Source organism: Octopus sinensis, linkage group LG24, assembly GCF_006345805.1.
Source record: "Octopus sinensis linkage group LG24, ASM634580v1, whole genome shotgun sequence".
Classification (NCBI taxonomy): domain Eukaryota; kingdom Metazoa; phylum Mollusca; class Cephalopoda; order Octopoda; family Octopodidae; genus Octopus; species Octopus sinensis.
Genome location: NC_043020.1, coordinates 15208663 through 15233181, shown reverse-complemented (window position 1 = coordinate 15233181; position 24519 = coordinate 15208663). Strand labels below are relative to the sequence as shown.

Here is a 24519-nt window from a genome sequence, read left to right as displayed (position 1 = left end):
ACAATCAGTACTCAGAAGACAGAGGTCCGGTACCAACCTATTTCTTTACTACCCACAAGGGGGTAAACACAGAGGGGACAAACAAGGACAGACAAACGGATTAAGTCGATTACATCGACCCCCCCAGTGCGTAACTGGTACTTAATTTATCGATCCCGAAAGGATGAAAGGCAAAGTCGACCTCAGCGGAATTTGAACTCAGGACGAAACGGCAGACGAAATGCGGCTACGCATGTCGCCCGGCGTGCTAACGTTTCTTCCAGCTCGCCACCAACCTGCCCCACAGAAGTTGTTTGTGGAACCAACTATCATTGTTGAAAGGGAAACCCTGAAGGTCATTGATAAGTTCACGTACCCCTGCAGCATACTCTCCAGATCTGTGAATATTACATTGATAATTCCTAATTAGAAGGCAATGATCCTGAGCAGCAATAATTGACAAAATACAGTTAAACAAGACACAAAACTGCCAAAAGCTGTTTACTTACCCAAGATAAGAAGACCATTCCTATACCAAGTACTAAGGGAACAACATTTAAAAGTAAACTATGTTTGTCATAGTCAACAGCTAATGCCAAGAACAAGGCACCCATCACATCGAATATTGTCCGAAGTTTATCAGGCAGACGAGCCATGGCCATTAATGTTACCCATACTGCCATATAGCTACCAAGAAAGTCACTGAAGCTCAAAACATCGTATTTCATCATACAATATTGGTACAAGTTGCTGGCATCACATGCGTGGTACACCTGGAATAAAAAAAAAGAGTTACAATGTCAAACAGGAGTGTGAGTTTTTCTTTTACAGTTGAGATCATCATCATCATCATCATCATCATTTAGCATCCGCTTTCCATGCTAGCATGGGTTGGACGGTTCAACCGGGGTCTGGGAAGCCAGAAGGCTGCACCAGGCCCAGTCTGATCTGGCAGTGTTTCTACAGCTGGATCGCTACCAGACCAGACTGGGCCTGGTGCAGCCTTCTGGTTTCCCAGACCCCAGTTGAACTGTCCAACCCATGCTAGCATGGGAAGTGGACGCTAAATGATGATGAGAATAATGATAACAATCATCATCATCATCATCATCATTTAGCGTCTGCTTTCCATGCTAGCATGGGTTGGACGGTTCAACTGGGGTCTGGGGAAGCCAGAAGGCTGCACCAGGCCCAATCTGATCTAGCATTGTTTCTACGGCTGGATGCCCTTCCTAACGCCAACCACTCCGTGAGGGTATAAATTTACCTAGATTAGAGAGGGTAGTAGTAATAGTAGGTAAACAAGTAAGTAAAATTCCTATCTGGTGACTGGAGGGGGAGGCTGTCCTCTCAACCAATACGCTGCTGTAGGTGCTGCTGGATGACAGACTTTGGTGATGATGTTGTTCCACACTTTCCGATCCATAGAACAAACCAAATAATGTACCATGCTTATGGGTTCACAAAACAATGATTACAAGAAAGCCAGAACTCATGAAATAACAGTGATCAATACGATTACTGAAACTAAGATGATGATCTTCATCATCATCATCATCGTCGTTTAGCGTCCGTTCTCCATGCTAGCATGGGTTGGACGGTTCTACTGGGGTCTGTGAAGCCAGAAGGCTTCATCAGGCCCAGTCAAATCTGGCAGTGTTTCTACGGCTGGATGCCCTTCCTAACGCCAACCACTCCGTGAGTGTAGTGGGTGCTTTTTACGTGCCACCCGCACAGGTGCCAGACAGAGCTGGCAAACGGCCACGAACGGATGGTGCTTTTTATGTGCCACCGGCACAAGGGCCAGGCGAGGCTGGCAACGGACACGAAACTGGGCGGTGCTGGCAACAGTCGCGAAACGGAAGGTTCTCTTACATGCCACCGGCACTGGTAACACATCTGCAATTTACAAAATTATTTTTTACATCCAGCCCATTCAAAGTACCTTGGATTTCAGAACAACCCGCTGTGCTTGAGGAGACCTATTGAGTCAAGTACATGAACATCAAAATAAATATCAATGGAAATAGTAGTTGTGATACCTGTGCCGGTGGCACATAAAAAGCACCATCCGAACGTGGCCGATGCCAGCGCCACCTTGACTGGCTTCGGTGCCAGTGGCACATTAAAAGCACCAACCGATCATGGCCGCTGCCAGACTCCCCTGGCACGTAAAAAGCACCCACTACACTCACGGAGCGTTTGGCGTTAGGAAGGGCATCCAGCTGTAGAAACACTGCCAGATCAGACTGGAGCCTGGTGCAGCCCCTTGGCTTCCCAGACCCCGGTCGTACCGTCCAACCCGTGCTAGCGCGGAAAATGGACGTTAAATGATGATGATAATGATGATATCCTGTGGTCTGGTTGATCGTTGGGGCACCACTGATAACTTTGCAACCAGGATTGTTTTGGCCATCAAGGTTATTACAAGTTCAAATATGCTTGGGGCTTATTCAAGTCCATAACAAAGCCATTCATTGTGTTTTGTTGTGGAGAAAATTTCTCACTGTTAGAAAATGGAGTGTTTTCTCCATGACAAAACACAGTGAATGGCTTTCTTACGGACTCAAGTATGTCCCAAGCATATTCGAACAAGTAATAACCTTGTGTTTATACACATCACTGCTTAGCACTGCCACCCCAATGATCTGACAACATTTAAATTTTTTTTTTTATTTTTAAGTAGTAAAAAAAATATTTTGAAAAACTTAAAAGAGCAGCAATGGAATTTTAAAAGATTAATGATTGCAGCAAAATTTGAACTCAGAACAAATATCTTCACCTAACTATCAGCAATTCTGGTTTAACTCAGAACAAGAAAAAGATGTTTTTTGTTTTAATCAGTAGAAGAGCAGCACAAAATTTTACAAAATTTATCCAAAGCTAGAGAGGAAAAAAGGAGGAAAATCTCAATAGCCTCAGACTGAAGGGAGACCGGATCTTTTCGGTTTGAACGGCAGTTTTTAACATAATTTCTAGGTAACTAAAAAATTTTAAACTTCGTATACTGGTAGAATGTGTTTATAAAACATCTTTTTCTCTTGGCTTTATTGAGAAAATTCTATAGTTTGTAAGAAATTTGTTGTTTTTTTTTTCAATTTCTGCAATTTCAACCAATCAATAACGTCTATTGAGGTAAAAAACATTCTGTGCCGTATGAATATGTCCTTCGTTTAAAAAATAGATTGGGTTTATTTACATTTGTGAAGAAAAAAAGATACCCTTCCCCCACCCCTAACACTAACCAACCCTAAAACAGATTGAAATGCAATAGATTGATACTAGGGTCATAATTACGGGTGACAATTTCATATGACACCGCTAGAAAAAACTGCTGTTCAAACAGAAAAGATCCGGGAGACCTTGTTTAAATATTTGCAACAGAGTGGACTCCACTAAGACACCTAAGAGTAGTAATGTGATGAAGCTGACCCCTTTTGATACCATCCCATCTACAATGTCATTGATTCTATGGTACAAAGTTTATTTTAAAGTGACGTGTGATGGTAATGATGAATGATGATGACCTAAAATAAAACTGTTCATCAAACTTTTGTAACAGGATCTGGTATCGGTATCACTGAAAGGGTGTCGATCCGATCCCGCCACATACAATTTAGTAAGACATAACAGACGAAGTCAGGTTATCGGTGAAAGACAGCAGTTTGTTTATTAATTGCGATGGTGCACATATATCTGATGGGAAAACGACGGCCGAATCTGTTGTACAGCTTCTTGTTCGTTGGTTGAAGTGGTTCGATGTCGTTGGCGGCTAAGTCGGTTTTGTTATCAGAGTCTACCAAATACACGTCTGTTCACGTTGGCTGACGGCCAGAGAGAATGAATCGAGTTTAGCGGGCCTTAGGGATCGTTTCCCGCACATGCGCATGGGGAAGACTTCCGGTGGCCACCCGGAAGTAGTCCCATTCTGCGCATGCGCCCTGAACCCTACACAGTAGCATCACTACACTTTCATAGTAATTTATGTTCCAAATTCCAGGCTAATAAAGAGCAAAATTTAATTTCAAAATTTACTTTCAAAAATTAATTGAAACAAAGATAGTGTATTTCACTAGAAATATGATAACGAAACAGTTAAATCATATGATAGATTAAGTCTAACACCCAAAACTGTTAAAATATGGCTGTGTGGTTAGGGAGCTTGCTTCCTAGCTACATGGTTTCGGGTTCAGTCCCACTGCGTGGCACTTTGGGTAGGTGTCTTCTACTATAGCCCCGAGCCGACCGAAGCTTTCTGATTGAATTCGGTAGGTGGAAGTTACTGCCGTGTGTGTATGTGTGCGTATAACTGCTCAGTGCCTCTCCGAAAGAGAGAGAGAGAGGGAATTTGTGTGTGATGTTGCATAAAATAACAGAAATAAACTAAGAAGTAGAAGGTTATACTTACTGCTGAGAAGAACATTGTGAAGATATATACAACTCCTTCAAGGTAAAAGCGTCTGTAGAAAGCCAAGATGATAGCTGGGATGAAGAATCCATTACTGAGGGTTAACAACATTACTGCCAACAGTTCCAAACTATCAGAGTTGGCATCAGTGTCATCAGTACATGCATAACCTTTCCATCCTGAAACAATAACAAAGTGGGGTACTTAGAAGGGGATGCATCCACTGTCTACTAACTAGACTGTTCTATACAATGACAGTCGTAAGAGTAACAACAATAACAACATCTGACGCTGGCACAGAAGCCACAAATTTGAGCAGAAGGATGTAGGTGATTAGACTTGAACAGATACTTTCATTTGTGAACCGCAGAAAAATGAAATCAAATTCGGCTTTCGCCAGAGTGGTATTTATCCCAGCTTTTTATGCTCAGAAATTGCCTGCAACAACACTGGTGCCAAAACAGTATCAAACCTTTGTGCTTTTTCTTTGACAATATCAGTAGCATGGAGAATGTAGTGACATTTCTGGCCAATCCACAAACTCAGCCTTTAGTGAAAACAAGTGAATTAGTGACTAGCTTGTTGGAACTTTATCTTTGTAGTGACGTCATATTCCAGTGTGCGCACACGCAACGTCATTCTTCAGTGTGCATGTGCGGACGTCCTTCTTCAGTGTGCGTGTGCGGGGTTGGAACCTTCTGGAAAGGCATAAGGAAGTTCCCTCATGCATATGCGCTAGAGACTGAAGAATAAATTCTATAGCGTTCCTTAATAGCGTCGGGGACTTGAGACACGGCGATAGAAGAGAAAGGACGTATTTTCATACGTGTGATCAGCTTATTCTCCTGTCCCAGACGCTTAGAATTTAACCTGTTCTATTAATGCTGAATTGTTGTAAGAATGGATACCAGTATACCATCGTGTTTCATTGTTGAATAAGAGAATAAAGAATTGTATATATTTCTAAACTTGCGTTTCGTTCCTGACTGGTAGTTACTAGAAACAAAAAGAAAGGAAATTGTGTTGCACCCAAGTTGCACCCCAAAAGTGTAAAGAAGCAACCAGTTCCCTTTACATTTCTATACAAATATCCTATTATATTGAATGTTATTCAGAAATAGATATAATAAAACAGGAGTCTCTTTGCTGTAGACCAGTGGTCCCCAAACTTTTTCAGGTTACTTGCCCCTTGGCACCTAGACCACATTCCTGGAGGCACTCCTCACTCACCACCACAAACATAAACCACTTTCTATGCAGAAAATTTTAAACAACTGTATTTCACAAAACTTAACCTAATTAACCCAATATTTTGTTGGCTTTACATCTATTGCCCCCTTTTGGTTCACCTCATTATCATCCTACTTTTCTTCAATGGCCCCTACCCACTGGATCTTTCCACCACCACACCTCGGGGTGGGGAGCAGTACTGCCCACCTTTAGAGCCACTGTGCCACACAGCTGCTCAATCTGCAAGAAATAGAAAACAAATCTCTCAACAAGAAACACAGTACAAGCTTTAAAAAAAGCAGAACACATTGCCTTGGTAAAATATGTGTGAATAACTGAATAAAAAACTGTTTGGTTAACCCTTTTGTTACCAACCCGGCTCTGGCTCTGAGTACAAATGCCTTGTTTTCATAAGGTCTGAATTAAAATCTTCCACCAAACCTTAGTCACAATTTATGTTCCCCACACTAGCTGAATGGTAACTAAGTTATTTTACTAAATTATTTGTTATATTTAAAGTTATTGAAAGAAACACAGAGCATCTCAAAATAAATACAGTAACGAAAGGGTTAAACAATTGCAGCCTGGAAGGTGTTTGTAAGCCATTTAAGAAACACACAAAAGCCGTTCAATTCACTTCAACATTTAAATTTAATTTGCCAAAATATTTTTGTCAGTGAACAGGTCACGGTCTTAAAGCGACGAAAATATTTTGACAAATTAAACTTAAATGTTGAAGTGAATCGAACGGCTTTTGTGTGTTTCTTAAATGGCTTACAAACACTTTCCATGCTGCAATTGTTTTCGTTTCGCACACGATCTCAGATCAAATCACTTGCTATGCAAGTACATCTCCGTAATTCCGAAAGTTTGGTTAAAGCTGGAACACTTCTGGTCACAGAACTGCTTGATCAGGATTGCTCTGTGTGTTAACCCTTTAGCATTCAAATTATTGTCAAATGTAATATTAATTTATCACCTCCATCTCAGTGAAGGCATCGTTTTCAGTTGTGTTTGTTTGTTTTTCCGTGGACAAGATATATCAAGAACCACTGCATGGATTCCGACGAAACTTTCAGGAATGTATGGCCTTATGACTGGCATGAACTGATTAGATTTTGGGATCAATCCAGTACCAAGGATTCTGGATTATTTTTCCTGTATTTTTTACTTAATCTTTAAGAGCAGTCAGGTTCATTTTTAGTATTCTCGTTTGTGAGAGCAGTCGAGTTTATTTCAGATATTCTCATTCGAAAAATCATCTCTGGCTAACCATTGAGAGGACAATGGTATTGCCTTGGCGGAGGTTTGTGCTCTCTGAGTGTTCTTGGTAATTTTGTTTTGAATTAAACATGCATTTTCTCATAGGCTTCAGATTTCAATGATATGATTGTTTATTTTACAATGACAGTGTAGGGTATGTGTGAAAGGCAGGACATGGCTAGTTTGAACATATTTTTGAAAATATTTTGGTCAGATATGGCCAGTTTAAATACTAAAGGGTTAAGCAATAAAGGAAAACAGACAGAACTTACCAGCAAAACACCGACATGCACTAAATACAAATAATCCACTAATGTATTCAGCACAGTGACCGTAATGGCCACATTTTTCATTTAAACATCGAGATTGAATAATAGTGAAACGTGCAGATGGAAATGTATGACATGGCTCCACAGTCCTGAAAGTGGAAGAATACAAGAGATGATTCAGTAATGGTGAGTCAAAACATATTGGTTTCAAATTTTGGCACAAGGTCAGCATTTTGCGGGAAGGGAGCAAGTTGATCACATCAAACCATAGTGTTTAACTGGTACTTATTTCATCGACTCCAAAAGGATGAAAGGTAAAGTCGACTTCATCGGAATTTGAACTCAGAACAGAAGGATAGATGAAATGCTGCTAAACATTTTGCCTGGCATACAAACGATTTTGCCAGCTCGTTGCCTTAACATCATCATCGTTTAACGTCCGCTTTCCATGCTTTCCATTAATGTTGACAGATTACGATTTTGATTTTCACTTGCCTCAACAGGTCTTCACAAGTGGAATTTTGTGTTCCAAGAAGGAAAGGAATGCATAAGTGGGCTGGCTACATCCCAGGTATGGGCTATGGGATTATGGCCTCACTTGTCCTGCCGGGTCTTCTCACGCACAGCATACTTCCAAAGGTCTCGGTCTCTAGTCATTTCCTCGGCAAGACCTAAAGTTCGAAGGTCGTGCTTCACCACCTCGTCCCAGGTTTTCCTGGGTCTACCTCTTCCACAGGTTCCCTCAACTGCTAGGGTGTGGCACTTTTTCACACAACTATCTTCACCCATTCTCGCCACATGACCATACCAGCGCAAACGCCTCTCTTGCACACCACAACTGATGCTTCTGAGGTCCAACTTGTCTCTCAACTTTTCTATGTAAATAGCTTTGACTGCCTTCTTCTGAAGATGGGCCTTTGCACCCGAAATATGATTTTTTTTTTTACTGTAAAACTTTCTGCATTGTTAGAAGCTTTCTTTATTTTTCTTTTCCTTCATTTTCTACTATACTACAATGCTTCAAGTGAACTATGACACTCATAATTTGCAGCTTTAGAAAATTCAAATGTCTTGAGAACATGTTATACATAATTTAATTAAATACAATTATGATTAATAAATAATAATAAGGTGAGCTGGCAGAAACGTTAGCATGTTGGGTGAAATGCTTAGCAGTATTTCATCTGTCTTTACATTCTGGGGTTGATAAATTAAGTACCAGTTGTATACTGGGGTCGATCTAATCGACTGGATCCCTCCCCAAAAATTTCAGGTCTTGTGCCTAGAAAAGAAAAGAATAATAATAATAACTTTCTTGTACACAGTGCTCAGCTGCACAACAACTCATCAGAAAAAATAACCAAAACTACATGAACAGTACATAGAATATAAACCAAGGTTAAGCAATAGTTTTTTATGTATATTTTCTAATATATATTAAAGTTAAAATATATTTTGACTTTAAAAGCTTTTTTTATATCTTACCATGAGAAGTTCACCAGAAATCTTTTTAATTTGATCTCCAGTATTCCATGAAATCAAAAAGATTGAGAACCAGTGATCCGAACTGATAAATAGCAACAACCTAAGCCAATGAAGGAGCCACTATGTGGTTGCTCTACCTATTAGAAACAACAACCAAACCACTCTCAAATCACACCATATTGTTACAAAGAAAAATAATAAAAAGCTGGAATAATCAAGCTTACAGGTAATATTTCTCCTCACTTAACCTTTTCGTTACCAACCGGCTCTGGCTCTGTAGTACAAATGTCATGTTTTCATAAGTTTGGAATTAAAATCTTCCACTAAACCTTAGTCACAAGTTATGTTCCTGACACCAGCTGAATGACAACTAAGTCATTTTACTAAATTCTTTGTTATGTTTAACCCTTTGGTGTTCAGATTACTCTGTTAAATGTAATACTTTTTCACTCAAATTGTTTTGAATTAATCATTTATTATATTATAGCTTTGAGGTTTCAATGATGATCATCATCATCATCGTTTAACGTGATGATGTGATTGTTTATTTTTAGAATGTCAATGTAGGGTAGGTGTGAAAGGCTAGATATTGCCAGTTTGAATATAAAACATGTAGAATATCAGGGCCAGATATGGCCAGTGTAAACACTAAAGGGTTAAAGTAATTGAAAGAAACACAGAGCATCTCAAAATAAATACAGTAATGAAAAGGTTAAACATGGATGTTCTATTAGGACAAACTATACTGTGGTAGTTACCATGAGAAAAACCCTCATATTGGCTTTTGGCGCAAAATGTACTCTAGTGTATGTCACTAGCAGGAAGGTGAATCCTCCCCATCTCCATTGTGGAGACCACCAGATCACGTGATTCGACCTTCCTTGGATGCTCAACTGAGATTAAAATGCCCTTTGATCATTGGGGTTAAACAATTCCCTTCTTTGGGGAAAAAGAAAGGATGTACTTGACAATGTGATACAGACTATTATCATCATCATAATTTTACTATGGCATAGGTTGACTGATAGCATCTCACCACATGGCATGGCCTTTTATCGTATGACATGCACAACAAAAGAGAACACTGACAATCCATGTTCTTGTGCATGTAAAATGGTTGGTAACAGGAAAGGCATCCAACCATGGAAATTAATCCCAAAAAAACCCCAACAACAACAGAATGGGCTATGGGAATTTGACAGAGCCACCAGCACCAAAGAGGTTATATGCAAGGACTAAACAGTCCCCTGCCTGAATAAACAACAAATAATCACAGCTAGAAAAAACACTTTTCTCTTTTTCTCTCTTTTACTTGTTTCAGTCATTTTGACTGCAGTCATGCTGGTACACCGCCTTTAATCGAGCAACTCGACCCTGGGACTTATTCTTTGTAAGCCCAGTACTTATTCTATCGGTCTCTTTTGCCGAACCGCTAATTGACGGGAACATAAACACACCAGCATCGGTTGTCAAGCGATGTGGGGGAGACAAATACAGACACACAAACATACACGCGCATACATATATATACATATATACGACGGGCTTCTTTCAGTTTCCGTCAACCAAATCCACTCACAAGGCTTTGGTCGGCCCAAGGCTATAGTAGAAGACACTTGCCCAAGGTGCCACGCAGTGGGACTGAACCCGGAACCATGTGGTTGGTAAACAAGCTACTTACCACACAGCCACTCCTGACCTTTGATCATAAGTTTACTTAATCAGGTTAACAAATGAAACAAATCATTTACAAATAAAAAGATATATAAGTGCTCCAGAATGGTTTTGACCATGATGGCTAAAAGAAATTAAAGAACATAAAGGTACAGAGCAATTTACAAATGAATTCCATGACTCCTCCTCATTTTCAGCACTAATTGATTAAGTACTTACTGATTTCTCTCTATGGAGTAGCACCGACTTATTAAAGCTACATAATAGTCCCCAAACTCTGGATATGGTATATGAATTCTTTGATGATGTTGTTGATCGTCTGCAGACTCAATAGAAAGCAGCGCACCATTGGAACAATTCTCTAAATTGTGAACATCAGGGAAACCATCTTTGACAATGCACATATAGATGGTAGCAGTTTGGTTCTCTGACTGTAAAAAGAAACATAAGTTTACATTAAGAAATTTCTGGGATGTATTCCATTTAAGAGAACTAACAAATGTTTGGGGTCTGAGAATAACAACAAAATCTGACTTCAATATCAACGTGCAATGTTAGGCAAAGTGACAATGCTCTATCACATAAAATGTCTGAAAAGACTCGAAATTCTTTGATAACATGAGAATAAGGATTTCTTTCACAGACACAAGGACAAATATTGTATGGGGAGAGAACGGTCAATTACATCAACCCCATAACTTACTCAGTGATTTATTTGACTGACCCCAGAAGGATGCAAAATAAAGTTGACCTCAACAGGATTTGAACTCAGGACGTAAAGATTATTCTGTCAAATGTAAGGGTTGTTCATCATCATCATCATCATCATTTAGCGTCCGCTTTCCATGCTAGCATGGGTTTGACGGTTCAACTGGGGTCTGAGAAGCCAGAAGGCTGCACCAGGCCCAGTCTGATCTGGCAGTGTTTCTACAGCTGGGTGCCCTTCCTAAAGCCAACCACTCCGTGAGTGTAGTGGGTGCTTTTTACATGCCACCCGCACAGGTGCCAGACGGGGCTGGCAAACGGCCACGGACAGATGGTGCTTTTTACATGCCACCGGTACGGGGGCCAGTCGGGGCGGCGCTGGCAACGGCCACAATCGGATGGTGCTTTTTACGTGCCACCGGCACGGAGGCCAGTCGGGGCGGCGCTGGCAACGGCCACGATCGGATAGTTCGCTTACTTGTCACCGGCACTGGTATCACAGCTGCAATTTCCATTGATGTTGATCGACTTTGATTTTGGTTCTGATTTCTGATATCTGATTTGATTTGATTTCATTTCATTTATATTATTTGGAATTAATCGTGTATCATCTTATAGTTTAAAGTTTTTGATGATGTGGTTGCTTAGACTTAGAATGACGCTGTGGAGTTGTGGTTAGAGGCTGGATCTGGCCAGTTTCAGCATAAAATGGATACAACATTTTGGTCTGTTATGGCCAGTTTGAATGCTAAAGGGTTAAAAACCAATATTCAGATACAGTTTATGGTATTTAGTGAAGTAGATATATCTCACCCTGCATATTTCCAAATGACTATAGTGCAGGCATGATTGTGTAATTAACCCCTTGACAATGGTTGACGCAAATATGCGATCACACTTTTGCTTGCCTACCTGCGGTTAATGTAAATATATGATGTAGAGCTGCCCTACATCTATCACGGACTTTTTAGCGGCTGACGTACGTTTACGTTCGCTATCGTGAACTTTATCTCTTGAGGTGCCACAACAGACAATTATATTCTGGACAGCTCCATGTCAAACTGTCCAATCCATGCCAGCATGGAAAGTGAACGTTAAATGACAATGATGATGACGATGATATGATAATTAACACCATGGGGACAGCAATATTATGTCCCACATGAACAAAAAACCCTGTAGCTCAGCAACTGACATAAGGTGCAGAATAATTTATGTGACAACAAAGGTGTCAAGAAGGGTATCCAGTTGAAGAATACAGCCTCAAGGGGTCTCATCAAATCCATGCCAATATGGGAAATGTGAGGTAAAAACGACAATGATGATTGTTATTTATTTGTTGCTGTGGTTGTGTAACCCTAAGACAGCTAATAGGCTTGTATTTTTAATAGCTACATGGACTAAGTCAGAAAGGATTAAGTTTACTTAAATTCATCGTGAAACAGCTACAGTGAACATGAACTCAAAACCTAAGAATTAGCTGCTGGTGCAATACCATATTCTCTGAGACTTTCTACTTTTCACTTAGATATTAATCCTTCAGAGTAAAATAACCAAGTACCAGGAATATAACATAAATAAGAATAGAGGTGGGGAAATATCTTCAGTGACTTTCTTGTATACAGTCAATTTAGTCAGAGATATTCAACAGGTTTATTTTGTGTCACAAGACTGAGTTCAAAGTACTCTTGACATTTCTGTGAAAATACTCAGCTCAGTAGTTCAAAATAATACTGGGTCTCCATTGGTTACAATGATGAGGGTTCCAGTTGATCCAATCAGCAGAACAGCCTGCTCCCGAAATTAATGTGCAAATGGCTGAGCACTCCATAGACACACGTACCCTTAACATAGTTCTCAGGAAAATTCAGCATAACACAGAAAGTGACAAGGCTGGCCCTTTGAATTACATGTACAGCTCATTTTTGCCAGCTGAGGGACTAGAGGAACGCAAAATAAAGTGTCTTGCTCAAGAACACAACACATGGTCAGGAATTGATCACGTGTCGAACACCCTAACCCACATGCCTTCACTTAGTAATTTAAAATAAGGTATTTCTATATTATTATTGTCCACCAGAACTTGACATTTCTGATATTTTCGGGTTCATGTCATTGAAGAAAATAAAGATGCTAACGACATTTAAGTAATTGTTTCACTTCATCCAGTTAAATTGTAAATTTTTCATAGATTTTTATCCTCCACAGGAGGCAGTGAACTGGTAGAATTGTTGGATTAGCATTAGTTCTAACATTTTATATCCAGAGTTAATGCATCATAGTAACTCTAACTCTTTACTTCACAATACTTTATTTTGAACCAAAAATAAACATTCAAAATCCTGAGCAAAATACATTTTAAGGCCATTTTCCCTAAAGTAGCCTTTAACCGTTGCAAACTCCATAACAGTCTTCTCCACTTTGAATCATATTTATCATGGCTCCCTTTCTGGGGCAGTGTTTTACAACCAGGCAACAACCCTTTTACCTGCCTCATATGACACACAAGAACACTACAAGGCCAGTAATTTCAGGGGAGAAGTTAAGTCGATTACAACGACCCCAGTACTTAACTGGTACTTATTTTATCAACCTCAAAAGGATGAAAGGCAAAGTCGACCTTGGTGGAATAATATTAAAAAAGCATACTAAATTACAGCACAGAGGAGGGAAAAAAGAAAATAAAAATTTTTTAAAACTCACAAGTTTTTGTTTATCGAAATGCAATGTTATACCAATGGTACCTCCGGAATTGGATAGAAAACGGACATTGAAACCAGTTATCAGACTGTGAGTGTCAGGAACAACTAAAGTGTTGTTCCTCTTTGGCATGAGAAATTCATTGGGAAAGACATAAATACTGTTGAAATTCTCACTGGCACTACTGAACTGTCCCAACATAGGAAGTATAATACATTTGGACTGAAATTCCGGGGCCACCTGGCTTTTGTTAGCTGCCATTGATTCATCTGTGGAATTCTCCATGAAAATGTGTGATGACTTCGCTTCACATTCTGAAACAGTAAGACAACAGGGTTAGCAGTAGCAGCAGAAATAAGGAATTTTGCACATTTGTCACAAGGTTGCACTTGAATAAAGAGAAGGTTATGGCAGAATATCAAACAATACAATTAGAAATACTTATGTGGTGAGGAAAAGGCAATACTGGTTTCAAATTTTGGCACAAGGCCAGCAATTTGAGGGAGAGGTTGGATGATAATATCAACACCAGTATGTGACTGGTACTTAATTTATCAACCCTGAAAGGCAAAGTCGACCTCGGCAGAATTTGAACTCAGAATGTAGAGATGGGTGAAATACCGCTAAGCATTGTCCAGTGTGCTAGCAATTCTGCCAGCTTGCTGCCTTAATAATAACGATAGTAGTAGTAGTAGTAGTAGTAGTAATAGTAATTATAATGGTTTCAAATTTTGGCACAAGGCCAGCAATTTTGGGGTAGAGGAAAGCCAATTAGATTAATCCCAGAGTTCAACTGGTACTTATTTTATCAACCCTGAAAGGATGAAAGGCAAAGTCAACCTTGATGGATTTTGAACTCAGAGCATAAAGACAGACAAAGTGTCACTAAGCATTTTGCCTGGTGCGCAAATGCTTCTGCCAGCTTGCTGTCTTATGAAAAGGCAATATTAATGAATGACTAATATTTTAATTTCAGGAAATATGGATGAGAAACAATGCAAGGCATGTTTCAGTATTATTAAGCTTCCTCAACAAAACAGATTTCACTGTTCTTACTTAAGTAATGACAAGAGAATTACTAAATAGATGTTTGACAATATTGCACAGGAGCAGATAGGGAAACTCTGTTAGAGTGACCTGATCCGTGAATAAATCACCTGATCCGTGAATAAATTAGGCGTAGGAGTGGCTGTGTGGTAACTAGCTTGCTAACGAATCACATGGTTCCAGGTTCAGTCTCACTGTGGGCAAGTGTCTTCCACTATAGCCTCGGGCCAACAAAAGACTTGTGAGTGGATTTGGTAGATGGAAACTGAAAGAAGCCCGTCGTATATATGTGTAGATATATATATGTATATATATATATGTATGTGTGTGTATATGTTTGTGTGTCTGTGTTTGTCCCCCCAACATCGCTTGACAACCGATGCTGGTGTGTTTACATTCCCGTAACTTAGCGGTTCGGCAAAAGAGACCGATACAATAAGTACTAGGCTTACAAAGAACAAGTCCTGGGGTCGATTTGCTCGACTAAAGGCAGTGCTCCATCATGACCACAGTCAAATGACTGAAACAAGTAAAAGAGTAAAGAGAGAAAAAGAGAGAGTATCTTTCTCATTTTCCCAAGACTGAGGGAAAATAAAAATCAACCTCAACTCAATTTGAATTTTGGGAATGTAGCAGGAATCTAGCTAAATATTGTATTTAGTAATTAGTTACATCCACAAAACTCTTTCTGCAACATCTTAATGGATGATACTGATGGCAGTGATGATGTTGGTGATGAGGTGGAGGGTGGAGGCGCAATGGCCCAGTGGTTAGGGCAGCGGACTCGCGGTCGTAGGATCGCGGTTTCGATTCCCAGACCGGGCATTGTGAGTGTTTATTGAGCGAAAACACCTAAAGCTTCACAAGGCTCCTGCAGGGGGTGGTGGTGATCCCTGCTGTACTCTTTCACCACAACTTTCTCTCACTCTTACTTCCTGTTTCTGTAGTACCTGTATTTCAAAGGGCCAGCCTTGTCACACTCTGTGTCACGCTGAATCTCCTCGAGAACTACGTTAAGGGTACACGTGTCTGTGGAATGCTCAGCCACTTGCACGTTAATTCCACGAGCAAGCTGTTCTGTTGATCGTATCAGCTGGGACCCTCATCGTCGTAACCGACAGAGTGCTCCTATATACTATATAGATGAGGTGGAGGAGAACAAAAGCTGAAAACTAAAACTTTTAGCAGAGGAAGAAAGAGAACCATCAATAAAAAAAAAAAATCAAGTGATGGTTTCCTATTTACTATTTATTTAGTTACACAAAAGTACACACCTTCACCAAACAGACACTCACAGTATCACCTCCTCCATTACTGAGATCTTCTATAACAATTTGTACCACTACATTGACACTGCAGTACCACTTCAGACTGCTACATTGCCACTCCTAAAACACTGTACTACTAGGCTAACATAATATACCATACCACTACACAGACACTCATATATCTGTTTCTTTACTACCCACAAGGGGCTAAACACAGAGGGGACAAAAAAGGACAGACAAACGGATTAAGTCGATTATATCAACCCCAGTGTGTAACTGGTTCTTAATTTATCGACCCTGAAAGGATGAAAGGCAAAGTCGACCTCGGCGGAATTTGAACTCAGAACGTAACAGCAGAAAAAATACAGCTACACATTTCATCCGACATGCTAACGTTTCTGCCAGCTCGCCACCTTATATCATTCATATAACACTACATTAACACTGCTGCAACACTTCATGCCATTATACTGACACTCTCACAACACAACATATACCTACGTTAACAGCACCCCAGCAGTAACTTACCTTCAGTGGTTACCTGCCATGTGACAGTGACAGGTGCTGTACTGTTGATATCACGGAGGTAGAAGGCAACAAAGTTTAACCCTGAGCTATTGGGTGACACAACTCGAAGGTGACAGTTCTCCGTAGAATTTGTACAGTTGATGAGAAACTCATCGACATCAAAAGGTGGCATGTTACCGTTGCCGATGGATACATAGATAGGACATCCTCCAGTGTCCACCGAGTCAACGGTACAGTTGAGTACAGAAAAATAGTACAGGTAGCTCAGAGGAGGGAGGACAATTCTGGAATGAAAAGATTGAATAAATTATAAGAGAAAAGAAAGACTAATTATATAAATATGATACATACATACACATATTTGGGGTGTGAGGTAAATTTAGTGTCGTGCTACAGATGTAGTGAGAGATCCTGTGTTAATTTGAACTCCAAACATTGTAATACAATACTATTTCTCTTCTATTTATATATTTAGAACAAATAAGAGATATACATGCATATTGCATAAGACATGCGTGCAGCACACTGCAGAAGATATGCATGTAGAACACTGCACAAGATGCTTGTAGAACACTGTGCAAGACATGCCTGCAGGACACTGTGCAAGACACACCTGTAGGACACTGCACAAAACACACCTATAGGACACTGCATAAGACACACCTGTAAGACACTGCACAAGACACACATGTAGAAGACTGCACAAAACCCACCTGTAGGACATTACACAAGACACACCTGTAGGACACTGCACAAGACACACCTGTAGGACACTGCACAAGACACACCTGGAAGACACTACACAAGACACACATGTAGAAGACTGCACAAAACCCACCTGCAGGACATTACACAAGACACACCTGTAGGAGTCTGCACATGACACACTTGTAGGACACAGCACAAGACACACCTGTAGGACACTGTACTCCACTGGACATGTCTGTAGGACACTGTACTGCACTAAACACACCTGTAGGACACTGCACAAGACACACCTGTAGGATACTGCACAAGACACACTTGTAGGATACTGCAGAAGAAACACCTCTAGGACACTTCCCTAAAAACACAGTTGTATGACACTGCACAAGACACACCTGTAAGACACTACATACAAGACACACCTATAGGACACTGCACAAAATACATCACTAAAACATTGCACAAGACACACATGTAGCACACTGCACAAGACACACATGTAGCACACTGCACAAGACATACCTGTAGGACACTGCTCAAGACACACATGTAGCACACTGCACAAGACATACCTGTAGGACACTGCACAAACACACTTGTAAGACACTTCATGAGACCCATCTGTAGGACACTACACAAAACACACCTATAAATCACTGCACAAAGCGCATCTGTGCCACACTGCATGGAACATGCCTGTGGGACAATGCAAAGAACACACCTGTGGGACACTGCAAAAAACCACACTTTGTGGGGCACTATACAAAACAATCTGTGGGGTGATGCATAAGTCACATCTATAAAACACTGCATAAGACACATCTGCTGGACACAGCAGAAGATGCAAATGCAGAACACTGCACAAGACACACCTGTGGGACACTGCACAAGACATGCCTGTGGGACACTGCACAAGACAAGCCTGTGGGACACTGCACAAGACAAGCCTGTGGGACACTGCACAAGACATGCATGTGGGACACTATACAAGACCCACCTGTAGGACACTGCACAAGACATGCCTGTAAGGCACTGCACAAGGCAATTCTGCTGGACACTGCACGAGACATACTTGCTGGTCATTGTACAGAACACACCTACTGGACACTACATAAGACACACCTGCTGGACAATGCAAAAGACACACCTGTAGGACACTGCACAAGACATACCTGTAGGACACTGCACATGACACACCTGTAGAACACTGCACAAGACACACCTGTAGGACACTACACAAGGCACACCTGTAGGATACTATACAAAACACAGTGTAGGATACTATGCAAAACACACCTGTGGGAAATTGGACAAAGCACACCTGTAGGACGTCTCTTTAATACTCACTTATAATATTTCATCTTGGACTCAAAACCATGCATTAATGTTGTTGTAACAATTGTATTGGCCACAGCTTGACCATAACCTTTCCTCGTCTGAGTGACCAACATACCACGTACAGAGTATTTACATTTGGTGAGGATACCCTGCAGAAAAATGTACAGTACCACCATCATAATCATCCTAAGCATCATCATCAGCATCACAGCATGACATTTACATAGCATTTAACCCTTAAGCACTCAGATTACTCCGAAATATGATGTTTGTCTATTCACATAGTTTTGAATTAATCATGAATTAAACTTGTAGCTTCAAAATTTTGATAAAGTGATTGCTTATTTTTTTGAATGACATTGTATAGGGTCATCGTGAGAGGCAGAGTTTGGCCAGTTTGAGCATAAAATAAAATATTTGAGCCTAATATGGCTGGTTTAAATATGCTGAAGGGTTAAACATGGATGATATAAAACAGAAAGTAGCATAATAGCATAATAATTAGCTTAGTTATTAGCAGAACATTGAAGAGAAAGTAGATGTTATACATGGCAGATGTGCAAGAACAATAAACGCAAAGAAAAACAAAGGGGATAGATTTTCTTAAACGCCCAGAAGATTCTTTGGAGCTAATACTCTCTACTCTTTACTCTTTTACTTGTTTCAGTCATTTGACTGCGGCCATGCTGGAGCACCGCCTTTAATCGAGCAACTCGATCCCGGGACTTATTCTTTTGTAAGCCCAGTACTTATTCTATCGGTCTCTTTTGCCGAACAGCTAAGTAACGGGGACGTAAACACACCAGCATCGGTTGTCAAGCAATGCTAGGGGGACAAACACAGACACACAAACATACACGCACACACATATATATATATACATGTATACGACGGGCTTCTTTCAGTTTCCGTCTACCAAATCCACTCACAAGGCATTGGTCGGCCCGGGGCTATAGCAGAAGACACTTGCCCAAGGTGCCACGCAGTGGGACTGAACCCGGAACCATGTGGTTGGCTAGCAAGCTACTTACCACACAGCCACTCCTGCGCCTGTAATAGATACTTTCTGATACTTAGGTAGTCAAATTAGCAGTGAAGAAGGAAAGTTCTGTAAGAATAGTAGCTGGAGTAAGAATAGGATGGAGAAAATTCAGAAAGCTATTACCTCTGTTGGTAACAAGAGGTCTTTCTACTAGAGAGGAAAGGAAATTGTATGATGCTTGAGTACAAACAGCAATGCTTCATGGTAGAGAGAATAGAGTCGAGAATGCAGAGAGCATGCGAAGACTAAAAAGAAATGAAACAAGCCTGCGCTGTTGCAGTACAACGTAAGTGCATCATGACAAAGTGTATATGCATTGAGAGAAAAACTGGGCGTAAGCGGAATCAGATGTAGTGTGCAAGAGAGAAGACTGGGTCGGTATGGCCATGTGATGCATACGGACGAGAACAGCTGTATAAAGAAGTGCCAACTGCTAAATGTGGATGGAACTTGTGAAAGAAGCTGATCCAGGAACACATGGGACAAGTAGTGGAGTTTGATCTCAAGATGCTGAGCCTTGTGGAATAAAAAATGACTAAGGACCAAGGTGATTGGTATTTGCTGTACTCAAGACCTGTCCATCTCAATGAAAGTGAGGTCTCAAAAGACATTAGGTTTATGGATCTTGCTTTTACATCCAACCTGTACTTGTGAAGCCTTCCCTGCCTTTTATCTTCCTAACACCCATCCCTCCACTTTTCTAACTGCGACATTATTCAGCTGCTATAACCAAGAGAAAAATATGCACACATTTCATTCTCCTTTGTACTACTAGTTACCTCTCCTCTCCTAGAACCACTTCCTTACAAAATCCATACCTTCCACTTTATTTTTCACTTCTCATCCCTTTCTGCGTCTCACCGAGATACATTTTAGGACTGCAATTACCTTATCTTTAACACCCTCTATCATTCTCATCACCCTGGCATATCTGCCATTGACAACCCTCCTCCCTACACACAAACACTACTGCCACCCTTTGTATCTCTGACATCCATCTCTTTCACTGTACATCTCTCTCGCACACCTAGTACATACTCTATATAATTTCTTATCTACCCACAGGTATGTTATACTGCTGCTCTCCTACCTCCTGGTACTGCCATTTATCACCTCCTCCTTCCTGAACAACTTCTCACCTCTCCCCCACCATACTGACATTTACCATCAGCCACACCTCCACCTGTGTTCCATTCCCTACACTCACCCTACACCCATCTCTAACCACCTGTGACCCTCCTCTCATACTCTAATGAACTTATTCACCCATCCTTTCCAGTTCTTTGCCCTTATTCTCTCCTATACTCACCTTCTTGTATCTTGAAAGTGCACTCTGGCACTTCATTACTGCTATTGCCATCGTTGTATTCTTTTCAGCTACTTACCTCCATCCTCATAATGTGGGATGGCCATGTATCTCCTTCAGAGCAAGATACCTGAGTCTGTCCCTCTATCATACTTTAGACTCTAAACACCAGGCATAAATCCACCTCCCTCTCTACTACAATTTTACGCAATTAAGGATCTTTTCTTTGCCTTGTGAGTTACCTGACAACCTCACTAGTACCTGTGGAATATATTAAAAAAAACACCCAGTACAACCTGTAAAGTGGTTGGTCTCTCCCCATAGAAACTATGCCAAAACAGACATTGAAGCTCAACAAAGTCCACCAGCTTATTGGATCCCATCAAATCAGCCAACATGTGCTGGCAAGCAAGACAAATATTACATGATGATGGTATATATATTACATTTTGATAGGTTATCATCATTAAATATTATATTCTTGGACATGCACATAGTACCTGGTTGGATTTGAACAAGGAAACTTTCAAGCAAGGTGTTCCCAACCAGTAATACTTGCATTCTCTGAGAGTGAGATATTATTTCATAGGGTGAGACAAAGAGGGAAAGTATATACTTTATTAAAATCACTTTTCAGAAAAAAAATTATTAAACAATTCCTAAGAAATAACTTTGTTTTATTAAGCACAACAGAAATTGTATTGTTCCATAGTACCATACAGGGGTTGGACAAAATAAAGGAAACACCTTAAAATTTCAAACAAATTTATTTTAATATGGGGTACGACCACCTTTGGCAGTAATTACAGCTTGAATTCTATGAGCTATGGACTCATACAAAGTTTGAATTGTTTCCAAAGGAACTTTTGTCCATCCTTCAGTTAATACAGTCTCCAATTCTTGCAGTGATGATGGTGGAGGATATTGAGTCCTGACTTGTTTTTCTAAAATGCACCATAAATGTTCAATAATATAGAAACCTGGGGAATGTGGTGGCCAGATACAATGTTCAGCTCCATTAGAATGTTCCTCGTGCCATTCAGTAACAACTTTAGCTGTGTGAATTGGTGCATTATCATCCTAAAATAGTTCTGCAACCATAGGATGAATTTGATCAGATAAAATGCTTAAACAGTCTCGACTATTAATTCTGCCATGAAGGGAAACCATTGGGCCAGTGGATTTCCAAGATATAGCCCTCCAGATCATCACAGATCCTCCTTCACGTTTAACAGTTGGAAGAAGACAGTCTGGGTCAAATGCTTCTTTTGGCTGTCTCCACACATATACTCAGCCAGTGGTCGGAAATGAGGTAAAGGATGACTCGTCTGAGAAAATAACATTCTTCCACTGCTCTGGGGACCAATTCTGTAGGTTTTTACTTCACTCTAAACACTTTGCAATGTTTGATTTTGAAAGTAGTGGTTTTCTGATTGCAGTCCTCCCATGAAATCCAGCTTTGTGCAGCTCCCGGCAAACAGTTTCTGTGGAAACTGCCTTCTCAAGGTGGTCATTAAGCTCTGCAGTAATTTTGGGAGCAGTACTTTTGTGATCCTTTCTAACAATTCCCTATCTGAAAGGTTTGGTTTTCTTCCAGAGTTTTATTTCAATGAGGAGGTTTTTCCCTCTTTCTCAAAGGCTGTCATTACTTTTGAGACAGTAGTTTTTGATATCACCAAACATTTCAGCTGTTTTTGTTATGCTAGCACCTCCCATACGAGCACCAACAATTTGGCCGCTTTGAAAGTGCGATAGATCTGTCATTTTAATGAATTTTAATTACCTTTTTTTGATGATATCTGAAAAGAAACTGCAATTTTAGAAAAACATATGAAGCAACACTAATAATAAATCAAAAAGCATAAAAATAAACAAGCTTTTGACAGTTTTACAGATATTTCAAAATTTTGATGCTATGATGCTAAGTGTTTCCATTATTTTGTCATTGAATTTCTAATAAATAAACTGTTAGAAAACTGATTTTTCTCATTTCCATATGTAATATTGGTTTCAAATTTTGGCACAAAATTTGAAACCAATATTAGAGGAGGGGGGCTAAGTCAATAACATCAACACCAGGGCTCAAATCATACTTATTTCATCAACTCTGAAAGGATGAAAGGCAAAGTCAACCTCAACAGAATTTGAACTCAGAATGTAAAGATGAAGAGCTACTAAACATTTTGCCCAGTGTGCTAATGGTTCTGCTAGCTACCTGCCTTATTATTCCTTCCAAAGTGTTCTCTCATAAATTTATTTGCAATTCACACTGTATTACTTGTACTCTAGTGAGGACATGTGGCTTAGTGGTTAGGGCATTCGGCTCATGATCGTAAGGTTGTGAGTTTGATTCACAGCAATGCGTTGTGTCCTTGAGCAAGACACTTTATTTCACGCTGCTCCAGTCCACTCAGCTGACAAAAATGAGTAGTAACTGTATTTCAAAAAGGGCCTGCCTTGTCACACTCTGTGTCATGCTGAATCTCCTTGCGAACTACGTTAAGGGTACACGTGTCTGTGGAGTGCTCAGCCACTTGCACGTTAATTTCATGAGCAAGCTGTTCCATTGATCGTATCAGCTGGGACCCTCGTCGTCGTAACCGACGGAGTGCTCCTACTTGTACTCTAGTAATAAGTAACATATAATTACCTTCTGTTGTATTTTTTCATTGGGGTTTGGTAAAAGTGCAGCTGCAAACCATGGTCCATGTCTAGGTGCGTCCATATTAATGACAGTGGTCCTGTTGTCGGAACGTAATATGAAACGCTCGGAAAATGTTCGTTTTAAGTAGAAGGTATTTGGAAATGTTTTGTTTGTGAGGTTGATGATAGGAAAACTGCCATACTGTAAAAAACTGGAAAAGAAAAAAGAAAAAAGTTAAAATCAGTATTGAAGGAGATGCAATCATAAAAGATAAACAAACAGGAAATTGCAGGTCAAGTCCCATCAGAGGTACAGAATTTTTTTGCCTCACCTTGACTGGCTTCTGTGCCAGTGGCATGTAAAAAGCACCAACCGATCGTGGCCGTTGCCAGCTTCCCCTGGCACATAAAAAGCACCCATTACACTCAAGGAGTGGTTGGTGTTAGGAAGGGCATCCAGCTGTAGAAACACTGCCAGATCAGACTGGAGCCTGGTGCAGCCTCCTGGCTTCCCAGATCCCCAGTCGAACCGTCCAACCCATGCTAGCATGGAAAGCGGGCGTTAAACGACAATGGTGATGATGACATAGGTGTGGCTGTGTGGTAAGAAGCTTATGATAAGAAGACTAAAAATAAATGAAGCAAGCTTGCTCTGTTTCATGTACAATGTAAGTGCATGAATGACAAAACGTAAATGTGTTGAGAGAAAAACGGCATAAAATGAATCAGATGTAGTATGCAAGTGTGAAGACTACACTGGTATTGCTAAGTAGTGCATATGGATGAAGACAGCTGCAAGGTTCAACATCAGTTTTCACCACTTTATCCCATGTCATCCTCTTCCACAGGTCCGATCAACTTTGTGTGCTCAGCACTTCCTTTAAGCAGCTTTCATCATACACATTCTACATCCATGTCATCACAGATTT

General features: G+C 40.4%; 1 protein-coding gene across 8 annotated transcripts in view; it reads right to left on the bottom strand.

Moving 5' to 3' along the window:
• LOC115223894 (post-GPI attachment to proteins factor 6) overlaps nucleotides 1–24519 on the bottom strand; it is a 107256-nt gene that overhangs the window by 38122 nt on the left and 44615 nt on the right. For all 8 annotated transcript variants that reach the window (XR_005003650.1, XM_029794615.2, XM_036512812.1 and 5 more), the window contains exons 3-10: nucleotides 23598–23802; nucleotides 18609–18748; nucleotides 16557–16840; nucleotides 13717–14027; nucleotides 10528–10739; nucleotides 7153–7298; nucleotides 4388–4566; nucleotides 489–752 (exon numbers count right to left, since the gene is read on the bottom strand). Coding sequence is in view for 7 of the 8 variants with exons in the window: in XM_029794615.2 (XP_029650475.1) it covers nucleotides 489–752; nucleotides 4388–4566; nucleotides 7153–7298; nucleotides 10528–10739; nucleotides 13717–14027; nucleotides 16557–16840; nucleotides 18609–18748; nucleotides 23598–23802 (1741 nt within the window). In the remaining variant the exon portion in view is untranslated. The remainder of the gene's footprint in view (nucleotides 1–488; nucleotides 753–4387; nucleotides 4567–7152; nucleotides 7299–10527; nucleotides 10740–13716; nucleotides 14028–16556; nucleotides 16841–18608; nucleotides 18749–23597; nucleotides 23803–24519) is intronic.